At 44.4% G+C, this 15,364-nt stretch overlaps 1 protein-coding gene across 7 annotated transcripts in view; it reads left to right on the forward strand.

Moving 5' to 3' along the window:
- MYBL1 (MYB proto-oncogene like 1) overlaps nt 1-15,364 on the forward strand; it is a 673,529-nt gene that overhangs the window by 70,011 nt on the left and 588,154 nt on the right. For all 7 annotated transcript variants that reach the window (XM_078687219.1, XM_078687216.1, XM_078687217.1 and 4 more), the window contains exons 2-3: nt 2,029-2,134; nt 2,212-2,283. In XM_078687219.1, coding sequence (XP_078543345.1) covers nt 2,029-2,134; nt 2,212-2,283 — 178 coding nt within the window. The remainder of the gene's footprint in view (nt 1-2,028; nt 2,135-2,211; nt 2,284-15,364) is intronic.

Genomic DNA, 15,364 nt, shown 5'->3' on the forward strand with positions numbered 1-15,364 from the left:
CCAGGTGTTTTGGGATAAGCTTCCTATTCTAATGTATGTTTATTTACTTATAAAGTTTTATATAGCGCGAACGTGACCCACGAGGGTCTCAGAGCGCTTTACAATATACAATTATTAAACATTAGATGGTTGCTGTGGTATACAAACATTTTGTGTTCTCTATTCAGTACAAAAGAGGTATATAGTATTATTTGGATAGCATAGGTGACTAGTAGACAACAAAGAATGATCCACAAGGGCATCAGAGCACTTCACATTACACAGTTGTTAGACATTGGGAGGTTGAGGTAGAATATATACATTCAGTATTTTCCCCATACAATCCAAAAGAGGTTGACAGAAATATCTGGATATCATAGGTAACTATTAGTCAACATCGAAATAAAGCCTTTTTGTTTGTCTATCAGTTTAAATCCTATAATGCAGAAGGTAAAGTTACTTGCATTCGTAGTTCTGCATCATAGGTATTTTCACTGCAGTCATAAACAGCCCTCCTTCCTCCCAGGTTGTAAATTATTCCAAGCACAAATAACAACAATTTAGACTTCTACATATATCCTTCAATGAGACCTGAGGCTCTGAGGTAAACTGACAGTACAGTGCATGCTGGGAGATAGAACATGCAGTGAATGTTGACCAACCCTGTGCACTTTTCACCCATAGCACCTTTTCCTTCTTGTTCTAACACTTCAGCCCAGTCTTTTGCTAAGTGCTGCAATGTTTTATTGCATAACATTATTTAATCCAAGAGTGCAAACTTTGGATGCAGTTGCCCTGCTTGTTGTATGGAGGTTGAACCTGCATTTTGGAGCAGGGGAGGAGTGGAACCTTTGGTTTGGTAATCCAATATGGGCAAGGGGAGGGGGGTGGAAGTAGGGCCGGGGGATGATTCCTGGCAGCGTCAGAGGAGTGGTTCTTTTTGATGGAATATACCATGCGTGTTGATGTTGTGTATGATTAATGGGCTCTCGCTCCATTTCCTGTGTAACTACGTAGCACACGAAGATTGCATATTTGGACTTTGACATCTCTCCTGCTACTGGCATTGATTATATGTAAAAAAAACCACCTGTTTTTGTAATTTTGCGGCTATTCACCTTCAGTTTATTATACGGAGGATAATTTCTACATCATAAAAAAGATTTCCCGGAGTCTCCATATGCAGTGAAGTTACCTATGATACAGATCTAGAATTTAAAAAAGTAACATCTTATTTTTCACAGTCTGCATGTGCACAAAAAGAACTCGCCCATTCATTACCTTGTTTTGATCAGCCACGCATGAGATTGGTCTGCCACCAGCCCCCTGCTTTCATACGATTTGCAGCATCGGAAAATAAATGCTCTTACAATATTTGGCTATGCTGTTGATCTCAGTGATCAAAGGAGCGTGGCATTCTGGATAGTCTAGGCAATTCTTATTGCATGCACAGAGACCTGGGTGCCTGCGGCAGCACATCCCACATACATTTGTACATTTATTTAGCGTTTAGGGAAATGTAGAAGCGACAAGTAAGGAGCCTTCTTTCGATAATTTCACTTTGATTGTAAGGAACGTTGTGTTCCTTACAATCAAAGTGAAATGATCGAAAGAAGGCTTTTGGTTAAATGTACAATGCGCTGTCAGTACACCTCTCTGACGGACTCTTTGCCTATGTGTCCCCGCCCATAATACAGCGCAGGCTCAGAGGAGGAGTGTTTCCCTCATTTGCATGGTGCAATGCCCCTCTTAGAATCACTCTGGCAGTGTAGGTGCACTGGCCCCGTCTGTACTACAGATGGGCCAATGCAAGCGGCTGCAGGCCCTTGTGTAATAGCAACATGTCTCTGCAGTGCAGAAAGTGGGTGCACATGCCTGTTGTGCCACTTTGTGCAATTATCCCCTTTGAATTCCTGTTTTCCTTCTTTTTTGCGGTTCAGATGATGTGTAAGATGTGTGCAGTAGACCTTCTGTGCTTTTCATGTGACACATTCTTAATTTCTAAGCATTTCTTATGCTTTCCTATGTGACCTGTGTTCTCTCAACCAGCGATGATGAAGAGGATGACCTTCAGTTTGCAGATCATGACTACGAGGTACCGCAGCAGAAGGGTTTGAAGAAAATTTGGAATAGAGTAAAATGGACAAGGGATGAGGTACTGTATGGTTTAATAAACAATATGTGTATCCCAACTCACCATAAAGCTTTCTAAAGCTCCTCTTTTATTGTCAGGACGATCGGTTAAAGAAGCTAGTGGAACAAAATGGAACCGAGGATTGGGCAATGATCGCTGGTCATCTGCAGGTGAGTACGACAGCTAAGGTTCTTATGCTTTTACTATTGTCTTTTTACCCCCCACATGTTTTCATTGATTTTCCCGAAAAAATTATACCGTATCAATTCCACTATATGACATTTCACTGTAGACTGCAAGCAAAAATTACTTAGCCAATAGTGTTTAACAACATATATGTATACGTCCGCATCACCCCACAATAACATTGTAATTTTACATGAATGATTCAACAGTCGCGTAAATGGCAAAGACCACTAATAACTCAATTGTATGACATACCAAATTGTTTAAGGGGGTGAGGGATACATTAAATAAGCTTTTTAAAAAATAAAAATAAAAAAATGTATGAGGAAAGAGAGAAAAAGCCATCTACTAGAATTGCACAGTCTATTAGTAGAACAGACCTTATCATTTGTCCCAACCCTTATTGTCCTACACTATGAAGTGAATAATTTGTGACCAGTGGATGCAGCCAGATATAGCACCAGTTAGCCACTGACAGACCCATATAGCTAAATTGTCTTCCCTTGTGCATCACATGTATGATAGCAATCACAGTGACCTCCAGACATATTTATAGCTTGTATCTTAATAATAATGTGTTTCCTCATCAACCGTGTCAGTTGTTGGCATGTCCATTTGTGTGTATATTTTTCCTGTTTATATACAGGTTATAGTCCGAAAAATGGGGATATAGGTCTTTCTAAAGAGGAAGGTGAAATAATTCTGTCAGCTATTCTTTCTGGCAGATTGTCTTCAGTATTTCAATATGCACATATTGACAGCTAATATAGAAGTTATCAGCCACCCAAACTGATGGTCAGTGAGCCCAGCTACTTCTGTCATGCAGTAGAGCCAAATGGGCAGATGGTGCTATATGGAGGTTGCTTATATTAACCAATGTTCCTCATGCGCCCATCCAGTAATTACTGACGTCTGGGCATAACCATTGTGTATGTATAAAGTTCCAATAATGATAAACAAACAATAGAAGAGTGTCAAATGCTATAAATGTAAGCACGACCACACATGGGGAGCACGACAACGGCTTCAGTTAAGACGTTTTTCAATGGTTGAAAGGAAGCCCTCACTCACCACCTAGTGATGACATGCTTCATCATTGGGCCCACCAAAGAGACCGAGTGTCTCTTCGGTGTGCTGCGACGCCAGATCTACTGCGGAGCGGGTTGGTGAGTTTAGGCAATGTTGTGCGGAGGGAAGGTAATTAGTGAGTGTTGGGTGGTAAAAAACCAGTCCGTAGTGTGTCAAAATTATAACTTTATTAGAATGATCACTAGGGACAGACTTAAAATTATGTGTCTGGAAATTGCGTCCACAGTCTATGGAGTGGGAATTTCTTAGGTATCAGTCAACATGTTTCAGCCACGAAACGGTGTGATTTTACCTGGCATTCATCAGGACATTTGTGAATTAAACCCTGGTGGGAATGGATGCGCTAAGGCCCACCCCAACCATGGGACGTGAAAGTGAAAATTATTAAAAAAGTGAAAAAGTGCAAAAATATTTAGGGAGAAAAATTGGTTCTACCTAATAACTCCTGGTTTAGGAGGCTTCCGACTTGAGCGTTTCTGCACCTGTGAATATAAAGGACAAGACGTACAGGTATAACAAAACATACATTCAGTTATGATGTTAAGCACTGTATATCGGTAGTGCTCCAACACGTGATTCCAGAGGCAGGGGTGATGAGAATACTGGTATCGTTATCACCACCACAGTCCCCGGGTTCTGAAATGATACATGATGGGTAGTGCTGTGTGCTATTCGTCAAAATAAAATTAAGGGTAATTAAAATAAGGCAGGAGGTATTGCACCCTGTGTCTATCAATTAAAAGTGCAGGCACAGCCGTGCTCGCAAGTTCACAATTTCAAAATAAACATATCTCACTTTTCTGGTGTTCAAAGTTCGCACCATGGGTCTCAGGAGGGGGGTGGGAACGTAATTGGCACACCCTACGGTTTGTCAAAACAAAGGAAAAAGCAGTACGATTAATCGTTTGGCGTTTTTAGGAATACTTAGCTCGATTGTCGCAAAATGGATGGTGGGTGAACTCTACTCACGCCCTCGACGTTCGGCACCCGCTTGGCAACTATGTCTACCCTCAACCGGACCCCGAAGATGTAAGCGCGGGGCCGGGAGAGCGTTTTAATGGAGAGTTTGCCGGGAAACAGGCTTCCGGGTGGGCGTGGTCGTACGCTGCCACTGCCGCATTGCGAGCCAATCGGGAAAGGTCAGCGTCATTTGACTGAGCTACCACCTGATCAGGAAATGAAACGTTAGGGTGAGTTGCCGTGGCAACCCTGTACAGAGTCTAGTTTTCAACGGTGAATAAGATAGCCCTCCGCGTTATCGTATGTTAGCACTGTTGCACTAAGAACCACTTGGAGAGGGCCATCGTCACGTGCAGACTCAGCCTCTGATCTGGAAATGCAACGTTTGGATAGGTTGCCATGGTAACTCTCAGCCAATGTCAAATGCCTAGTGTTATCAGTAAATAAAAACAGCCCTCCATGTAGGAAAGCCGACCGACTAGATTTGGTGATCTTTCCTTGAAACTACTAGTAGGAGAGGCGGCTAAAGGACTGGATTTGACTGAAAATCACTAAATGCTGATCGTAGAAGCGCGTTTGCGATCTTTATGATTAAATAACAAAGGGGATAGCAGTTTATCAGTTATCTGGCTGTCTGATACAATCACTTGCTACTAATCATTTGGTCACAGAATTCCATGGTATGTCGTCATTAAGCCCATGAAGGTGGGTCCCAAGTCTGTAGACCCAGCGCTGTTCTTTCTCGAAGAGGCGGGTGGTGGTATTATGGCTGCTGTCCAAGTGTTCAATGATAGTCCAATTCATATCATTTGGGGTGTGATTAAGTTCAAAAAAGTGTCTGCTCATTTTTGTTGTTGTTTTTTTGCATCGTATATTTGATCGGTGCTCACAGATTCTGAGTTTCACCCTTCTGCTCGTCATCCCTACGTAGCGTAGTCTACAAGGGCAGGTGATAAGATAGATAACATTTTCAGTGTTGCAATTTGTGTGGTCTCTTTGGGTCCAAGTTTTTCCGGGTTCAAGTTCTAAAGTTTTTGAGTGTGCTGTCAAGTGACAGACGCTACAGTTCGAACATGGGTAATGACCAACCACTCTTGGTAACCCCCAGCTGTCAGTTACACTTCTTGGAGTTGTTGTTGTTTGTGGTTTTGGTCGGGTATGCACCAAGGCATCTCTTAGACTGCGTCCTTTCTTGAAGGAAAACAGTGGTTTTTCCCAAGTCCTATTGGTGCTGGACAGGATTCTCCAGTTCTTATTGATTGATTTTTTTATGAAGTTTGACAGTGTGCTGTGTGTCGTCACACATGTAAGTGGGATGTCTTTCGGGGTGGTGATCTTGTCCTCCAAAAGCACTTCCCTCGGCTGATTCCGTGCTCTTTTGTAACCTTTTGTCAGAATTGGTTGTGGATAACCTCTCATCTTTAGTTTGGAAGTTAAATCATCAGATTGGGTTTTGAAATCCTGTAATTCAGAACAGTTTCGTCTCAGCCGTAGGAACTGACCATACGGGAGATTTTCTTTAAGGGGACGGGGGTGAAAACTTGTGTATTCGAGGAGGTTATTTTTAGCAGTTGGTTTATGATATGTCTTGGTTATGAGTCTCGTACCTTTGACTTGTATTGTTACGTCAAGGAACGAGGCCTCAGATTTACTGCTGGCATGAGTAAATTTCAAATTTCTGTCTCTGGAGTTGACCCAAGTATAGAAAGCCTGAAGCTGTTCGTCATCACCGACCCAAATGATCAGGATGTCGTCGATGTAGCGTTTCCAGAAATAAATGGAACTTGAAAATGGGTTGGGTTGTAGGATGTGCTTAGCTTCAAAATCAGCTACGTACAATCCTGCAATGTATAAAGTTCCAGCTATGTTGTGACACCCAAAACACTCTTAAAGACTGTGCAGTCATTCTTTGTACAATTTGAGGGGAGACCAGTACCAGAGACATTTAAGCCTTGCCTCCTGTACTTACCTGTCACGGCTTTGCAACAAAATAGCCTTTACTGCTACAATAGTCGTGAGGCATATTTAAGTAATTTAGAAAAGATATTTGTGATAAATACATTGTACAAGCCTGATATTACACCTCTAAGGATACTCTGTACCTTATCATGCTGTAGGGTGGGAGATCTGGGCAGTTCATTAGGGAACAACTCCAATTTTCTTAACAAGACATCAATTGAAAATACTGCCATGATGCACTTCGCTCATTTTAGAAAACCTGTTTTATTGACTTTTCACAACAAAAATAGAAAATTTGAAAAAAAAGACAAAGCACAGTGACTTTTATATCATTGTCCCTATTCAGTAAATGCTTAGAGCTTCAACCTCATTTGTATCCCCCCGCAATAATTCAGTTCCATAGCTGTTAGAAACACCATAAAGGGGAGGAACCTTCAGGGGGCAATGTCAATGGGTTATTAGTAATACCAGAACAATTTCCCCATATACTGGGACCAAGGAGACAGTCCATTCCTTTGTACTATCTATTTCATGGAGAGGGGATTGAGAGGGATGTGGGGGCAGGGAGGGTCCATATCTGGCCCTCTCCTGGTATGGAAGCTATTATTCTATCACTTTCCTCAGAAACATCCAAGGCAAAATAATCTTATCTATGGCAGCAGATTCCATCAAATCAATCAATGCTTTGGCAATCTTAGGACATTGAAACCGCCAGATGTGGCATGATATTGCACCATTTTTATTTTTTTTGAGAGTTTTATATAGCGCGAACTTGAACCGAACCGAATCAGTTATCAGAGCGCTTTACATAGCACCAGTTACTTTCATTTTTTTTTTTTTTTTTTTTAGGCACGGGGAGATTAAGTGATTTGCCCAGAATCACAGGGGTTTTTTGGCGTCGTTACCGAGACTCGAACCGAGTTCCCCAGGTCCGAGGTCGAGCGCCTTAGCCGTTGAGCTCATCCCTTAGGATAAGAGGGAGACCGCTAAAGCTAGCCTTAAGGAACTCACTTCTTACAATATTGATGCAGCAATGGATGTTTCCAATGCAGGTTCCCGTCTGCTTGCAGGAGGAACGGCGTTCAGAAGGCACAGTTGGCTAACGTCTACAGCCATCCATCCTGAGGTACTATTCGAGATTTTGGACATGCCTTTTGATGGCTCTACTCTTTTTGGCAAGCATGTCGCTGAGGCTCTTCAAGGTCTTAAAAACAGATACAAAAACTTTGAAGGCTTTGAGTCTCCGGCTGTATCGCAGATTTGCATCTTCTAGTTTTTGTGCCTCTTAAAGACCACAAAGTTTTGGTGGAAGATTCAATCAGTATGGAGGTCAGCAGTATGACCACTCATACTCCTACAACTGTTGTCAAGGCAGCTCTGTGGGTGATCAGCAGGAAGAAAGAGAAGTGCACCCCAATCATTCACCACTCAAAACCAGAAAAGAGCTTGACACTGTCTTTTTCTCCTTTTCCATCTCTTCTACTTCAGTTGGGGGCAGAATTTCCCCCGTTTGCACCTGCTAGGGAGGCTAAATCAAACGAATATATGGGTGAGGCAAATCTTTCTTCCAGAGCATACATTAGAATTCATCCAAAGACTCCCAATGAACCCACCCAAGAAAGAGCATCATCATCATAGGAATGAGCTTCAGCAGGACATTTTTTTACTGCGTCTCAAAGGAGCTATAGCAATTGTCCCCACATCAGAGAAACCAGGAGTTCTACTCCAGGATTTTACTGACCAAAAAGAAAACTCGTCAATGGAGACCAATCCTGGATCTCCGACAACTAAACATTTTTCTGAAGAAGCAATCTTTCCGGATGGTTACCCTACATGAAGTCCTCTTGGTGAGGTAGGGAAGAGACTTTGTGACCTCCTTGGATCTTTGGTATGCGTAGTTCCACATACCAATTCATCAGAGACACAGAAAATATCTATGATTCCTCGTAGTGGGGCAGCATTATTAATTCAAGGCACTACCTTTGGGGCTGAAATCAACTCCTCAAATGTTTACCAAATGCTTCGCTCCAGTAGCTGCCTTCCTGAGGCGAGAAGCTCATCCCATGTTTCCATACCTCGATGACTGGCTCATCAAGACTCCGTTAAAGGAAAGGCAAGAAAGTCTACGGTGACCTGCATAAACCTGTTCAAGAAACTGGGCCTCACATTGAACATGGAAAAATCTTCATTGAAACCTCGTAGAACAATTCAGTTCTTGGGTGCGTTATTCGACGTTTAGCTGCAAAAGGCTTTTCCATCTCCGTAGAGGTCAAAGAGGTTGAAAATGTTGTCAAGGAACTTCTCTATAAAACTGTCCATAGCAGTGAGACAATAAAAATCCCTTTTGTGCCTGAAGGCGTCACGCATAGGCCTTGTTCCTTTTTGCCTGTTCCGCATGAGGCCTATAGAACAAGAGCTCGATTCACAATGGAAGGAAGTCTGGGGTCTTAGATGAGTACGGTACATATAACAAGAAGGGTAAAACAGGCATTGATGTGGTGGATGCTTCTAGAAAATATGAATGCATGACTGTCGTTCCTACCTGTGTCAAACAGTGTGATACAACAGATGCATTCATGGATGGATGGATGGATGTGGGGCTCACCTGCAGGAACTCTCAACCAGAGACCTATAATCAGATGCAGAAAAGTCACTTCACATCAGTGTGCTGGAAGTTTGGCCATTCGACTAGGTCTGCAGACATTTCTTCTCAGGTTAAATAATAATAAAGAAATTTATAAAGCGCTTGGTTACGCCATCTCGGCGTGTCCCCGCGCTAAGTGAGAGGGAGGTGGCATTTGCCGCAACAGAGGGCCACACCGTGCTAAGCATTGAACAAGTAAGTTTTCAGCAGCTTTCTAAATTTAGCTTCCGAGGTTTGTAGCCTAAGTTTTAGAGGGAACTTATTCCAGTTCTGAGCAGCCAGGACCCGGAAAGAACGACCTCCCATTGTGGCCTTCTGTACCTTAGGGATTACCAACTGCCCAGTCCCACTGGATCTGAGAGACCTTCTTGGAACATACCTGGAGACCAAGTCTCTCAGATATGCCGGGCCAACATTCTGAGAAATGCGATGACAGGTGAGTAGCGTCTTGCACATAACTCTTTTCTTGACTGGGAGCCAGTGCAATGAGTCAAGGGCCCTTTTTGAAGCCGCCCTCCTGGGCTGCATAAGAACCAGCCGTGCGGCAGCATTCTGTAGGACCTCTAATCTCCCAAGGCCCTTAGCCGTGGCTCCCAGATAAAATATGTTCCCATAGTCAAGGCGAGATGTAATAAGAGCATGTATCATCGTCTTCCTAGCCCCTAATGGGAGGAGATCCAACATTTTCCGCAGTTTTTTTTAGTACTCCAAAACATTTCCCAACTACGCGTCTAATATGTCCGTCGTAGGAGAGATTGGAGTCCACCCAGATCCCCAGATTTTTTGCCTCGGTACAAGGTGTTGGGGTAGGACCCAGACTCGGAGGCCACCATTCCGAGGTCCAGCTTGAAGTATCACCTCCAACCACCAGCACCTCGGTCTTGCTGCCGTTCAATTTCAGGCAGTTCTTATCCATCCAGGAGGCAAGCTCTGAAATTAGAGGCCGCAATCTTTGCTGCCTGGGATAGAGAGATCAGCAGCTGGGTATCGTCAGCATAGGAGACTACCTCTACTCCAAAGGCCTGTACTATCTCCGACAAAGGAGACATGTATCGATTAAACAGGGTGGGACTGAGGGCTGAGCCCTGAGGAACTCCCTGCTCCAGTTTAATATCATCGGAGTAGTGTGCACCCTGTCTGACCTGGAAATTGCGCTCTACTAAGAAGGATTTTAACCACCTCAGGGCCGAACCCGAGACACCTCCTTTGTTCAGACACTGTAGCAAGGAGTAATGTGCTACAGTGTCGAAAGCTGTACTGAGATCTAACATAATCAGTGCCATGGTGTGCCCCGCATCAACCCCCTGTCTGATGGTTTCCGTTGCACGTAGTAGAGCAGTTTCTGTAGAATAGCCTGCCCGAAATCCCGATTGTGAAGGATGAAGGAGACTAGCGTCTTCCTGATGAGTCATAAGTTGGAGATTAGCCACCTTTTCTGCTACCTTAGCCAAATGTTGGCAAAAGCGAGATGGGTCGCAAATTTTCTAATATGTCTTGACTGACATTCGGTTTCTTCATGATTGGGAGAACAATGGCTCGTTTCCAGTTTGCTGTCAGCGTGTGTAGGGTGAACGAGGTATCTAACAACGGCTCAAGAGTAACCAGGCTTTCCCCCATCACCTTAGGTGGAGCAGGGTCTCTAGGAGAACCAGATTTTACACTAAGGCAAATACTCCTTAGGGACTCAGGAGGGGGGACCGTGAAATTGTTCAGTCTCAGCCCTGTTTTATTTTCTCCCAGCTGTTCTTCAAAATCAGCCCCGCTAATTACATTTCCTCAGAAGGATGAATAAATTTTCTTCACCTTCTCCGAGAAGTAATTTGCAACCCGATTGCATTCTTCAACGGAACTCCTGCTCGGCACAGCCGTAGCAGTCAGTGAGGATATTTCCTTGTAGATTTTAAAAAGTTCTTTAGTGGAATTCTCATCCATTCCAATTCTGGCCTTATAATGAGTGGCTTTAGCCCGTCTTAACAAGCCTTGATATTTCCTCTGTTCCTCCCTATATATCAGTCTGTCCTGAGTCCGAAATCCTTTTCTCCACTGCCTCTCCAGCCGTTTGCATTCTGCTTTAACCCGCTGTAAGGCGGGGGTAAACCAGGGAGCGGTTTTATGCCCTCTGCCCCTAGCTTTATTCAGGAGCAGCGGTGCCACCTTATTGAGGGCGTTAGTGATACGCCTCTCCAGATTCTCACAAGCAGTGTCACTGTCAGAGCCCTCTGGAGGGCCACCCATTCTCAGCTCTCTATTAATAGGTTATAGGTTGCCAGGCTTAGTCAAAACAGACAGCACTACATCCATGTTCTATTTAGCCAAGGAAGCAAGAACTCTATCCTGATCCTTCTAAAAAAAGGCTCAACCGCTCTGGAATTGAGCCATTTCCATTAAGATCAACATCTCTGTGGAACATTTGTCAGGTTGCCAGAACTATCGGGCACATGTCGGATTGTCACAAATTGGAGCTAGAATAGAAGCCGGTGGATTACATTTTCAATCAGTGTGGTCACCCTACATTTGATCTGTTTGCTACTCCAAACAACAGGAAATGTCTGTACTTCTCAAGCAGGTTCTGGCATCTGGGGACGATGGACAATGCCATTTCGATCAGTTGGTTGAAGGTATTTGCCTACACCTTTCCTCCTCTTCCCTGGATCTCCAGGATGCTGAAGAAGGCAAAGATAGATAATTGCTTTCTCATCCACATTGCTCTGGCATGGCCACAACAGTATTGGTACAGCGAGCTGCTTCAGTTATCAACACTTGCGGCCATTCCTTAGAAAGTGCATCCCAGGATTGTGTCCAGGAATCATGGAGAGATTCTGCATCACAGTCCCAAGTTACTGAACTTGACAGCATCCACCTAGAATTGACGTTACCACCTAGAATTTGGCCATTTGGATCTGTCTCAAGAATGTAGTAGCATTTTGGCACACGCTTGAGCACCAGTAACCAAGAAGACCCACACTGCCAATGGCAATGTTTCTGTTTTTGGCACAGGAATAATGGTCATCATCTACAGAGAATAAAACCTCATCAGATCCTTCTATATTTGTTGAACCTAGCAAACCGTGGACTTGAATACTCTTACGTCCGTCAACCTGGCTACAATTTCGAGATTTAGAACTGACCATTCAACATCTTCTCTTCTCTCAAAGAATCATAAAATAGTTCATAAACTGACTTTTTAAAGCTGTCTCCTTTCGAACCAATGCATTAGGAACATTTAAAACTTGTCTCATAGAAGACAGCCTTTCTACTAACATCTGTGAGGAGAGTGGGAGGGATACAAGTATTTACCAACAAAGACCCCTTGTTAGGTTTGCAAAGAACAAAGTAATCTTAAGAACCGACCCATATACCTAAGGTTCCTACTGACTTTCATTTGAATGAGCCTGTCATTCTTTGTTCTCTCTTCTCTTTCAAAATCAACAGAACCATTGTTATAAGATTGTAGATGTCTCATGTTCTACATAGACAAAACAAAGGGGACACATACTTCAGACACGTTTTTTGTGTCTTTTGGACAACCAAGACTAGCGCGTTCCCTGTTCACGCAGGGAATAGCTCATTTGCTTTCAGCCTGTATTTCCTTCTGCCATGCCAAGTGCCCACTCCAGGGAAGAGGTAGGCCGCAATCTACCAGGAACATGGCATCAACTGTGGCCCTCTATGCTGGGTTGTCCTTGAAGTGCATTTGTCGTGTAGCTACCAATGGCAAAGTGAGCAAGGGACCCACGTCTGGGCATACCCTGCCACTTGCTCACTTGGCCACTGGATTCAAGCAAGCCTTGCTGATGACGGCTGATTAGCCAGAAACCGGTCCCAGGATGCTTGTTTCCGGTCCAGGGAAGACATGGCTTGGTAGTTCGGGCTGGACTGTTCCCATGAGGCACAGGGTCAGACTGATTTGCATATGGCCATGTCTGAACTGGGGTGGTGGAGTGAGTTAAAGAATGATGATGGATTAAACCCAGATCAGTTGAGTGTTAGATTTGCTTAAACGCTTCGTCCATCATCCCCTTTGGTATCACTTAATATAAGATAGCAGCCACCTTTGTCTGTTACTTTGGCTGCCGATTAAAATGGCAACCCTAGTCTGACCCAGGTCAACACGCTTGAGCATATGCCTGGTAGAGGGGGTAATATACTTGATTTCTGCATTGCTTTTCCTTCTAGCCTAGTCTGCTGCATCTCCTGCTACATCACAACCTGCACTCCTCTTTTCTTGACATGTGCCTGGATCTTATACCTTTCTTCATACTGTGAGCTCCTACATATTCCACATTAATATTTGACTGTTCCTATAGAGGGCCTCTGTCTGTTCTCTGCCTATGCCTGTGTGTGTCGTCCATTTTGCCTCCATGGCCCCTTCTCCAAACCCCCCCTCCAATAGTGACAAAAAGAGCAGTTAATCAAAAGTGAAAAAGAAATATATATATATATATAAATTAAAAAGCAGTTTATCAACAACACCCCCTCCCCCGCCCACTATCAGGTAGCTCCTCAGCCCTAACATCAAACATTTCCTCAACCTACCCCTCCCTGGACTGTAGGGCATCAGCTCTCTGTCAAACACCAGGTACTAGACATTCACAACTCACCGCCCTTGTCCAAAACTGGCCAAGGCGGCGGCCACAATGTGAAATGGGGCAAAAGTGTCCCAAGCTCTTACATTTCCCTCTCTTAGCCCTCTTCCCTTAGATCCCATATTCATCCAGCATACAACCATATCCAGTGTCCTGTAGTCCTAGTTTTGTACCACAAAACCCAAACGGAGCTAATCCCTTTGCTGTCACTTTACACTAGTGGTGTTTCTCTGTGATTGTTCATAGCTAGAGCTCAGGGAGGGAGGGCACCAGGTGAGACTTGGGCACGTTTATCGAAAAACCCAACCTGTGCAACAAATGAGTTGTCTCCTGCAGATGATGGAGCACCTTCTCCGGCGACTCCGCTTTGATCAGCCAGTCGTCCAGATAGGGGAACACAGGTATCCCCGATCTCCTGAGATGCGCAGCCACCACTGCCATCACCTTGGTGAAAACTCGAGGCGCAGTAGTAAGTCCAAACGGAAGGACCGCAAACTGGTAATGCTGCGATCCCACCGTAAAACGGAGATACTTTCTGTGCGACTTCAGAATGGGGATGTGAAAATACGCATCCTGCAAGTCGATCGACACCATCCAGTCTTCTTCCATCAGCGCTTGAAGAACCTGAGCAAGGGTGAGCATTTTGAACTTCTCCTGTTTGAGATAGAGGTTCAAAATCCTGAGATCCAGGATTGGCCGAAGCCTGCCATCCTTCCTGGGTATCAAGAAATAACGGGAGTAGCACCCTTGACCCCTCTCCTGCTCTGGAACCACCTCTATTGCACCCTTTCGGAACAGAGCCAGGACTTCTTCCTGCAGGAGCAGCAGGTGGTCCTCTGAACAATAACCTTGGCAAGGAGGGTAATTGGGAGGGAACTCCTGAAAAGGAAGTGCATACCCATTTTCCACGAGATTGAGAACCCAAAGATCTGATGTAACCGATTCCCAATCTCTTAGAAAATGAGTAAGCCGACCCCCTACTGGCCCCACATGATCCAGAATGGTGGATCTAGGGCTGCTTTGCTGATGCGGATGGGGGTTGGGTATTATTGGAGGAAGTGGAGGAAGAGGAGACTTGACGCCCACGTCCACGACCCTTCTGTCTACCTCTATAGGACTTATACAGAGGGTTCTGCTGTTGCTGCTGTTGTTGTTGGCCTTGTCTGAAGGGACGAAAAGAGGATCTACCAAAGCCTCTAAACTTTCTAGTTGTCGACCCTCTCATCTGGAGACCCAAAGATCTTGCAGTAGCACGGCTATCTTTAAACCTTTCCAAGGCGACATCTGCCTTTTTACCAAAAAGGCCAGTCCCTTCAAAAGGTAAGTCCAGCAACGTAGATTGCACATCCGCAGAGAAATCAGAGGATTTTAACCACGCGGCCCTCCTGGTCGCAATAGAAGAGCCCATAATCCTGGCAATAGAATCAACTGTGTCCATGCCCCTCTGAATAACCATGCGTGCAGCAGCCTGAGTGTCTGAGACCACCTCATTAAAGTTCTTTCTATCTTCCTCAGGAAGCTTAGGTGATAACTGCTTCACAGATTCCATCAATGCATGGACATACCTTCCTAAAAGGCAAGTAGCATTAGCGGATTTAAGAGCCATGCTCCCTGAAGAGAAAGTCTTTTTTGCAGACTGATCCAACTTTTTTGAGTCTTTGTCCGCTGGTACTTGAGGGAAAGAGCCTGCAGCCCTGTTAGAACATGCCGCCTGCACTACAAGACTTTCAGGAGAGGGGTGCGAAGAGAGAAACTCAGGGTCACCAGGAGCCACCCTGTAGCGCCTTGCAATAGATCTTGAAACCGCAGGAGCAGACAACGGTCTCT

The sequence above is a fragment of the Lissotriton helveticus genome, chromosome 4_1, assembly GCF_964261635.1.
Source record: "Lissotriton helveticus chromosome 4_1, aLisHel1.1, whole genome shotgun sequence".
In the NCBI taxonomy this organism is placed as follows: Eukaryota; Metazoa; Chordata; class Amphibia; order Caudata; family Salamandridae; genus Lissotriton; species Lissotriton helveticus.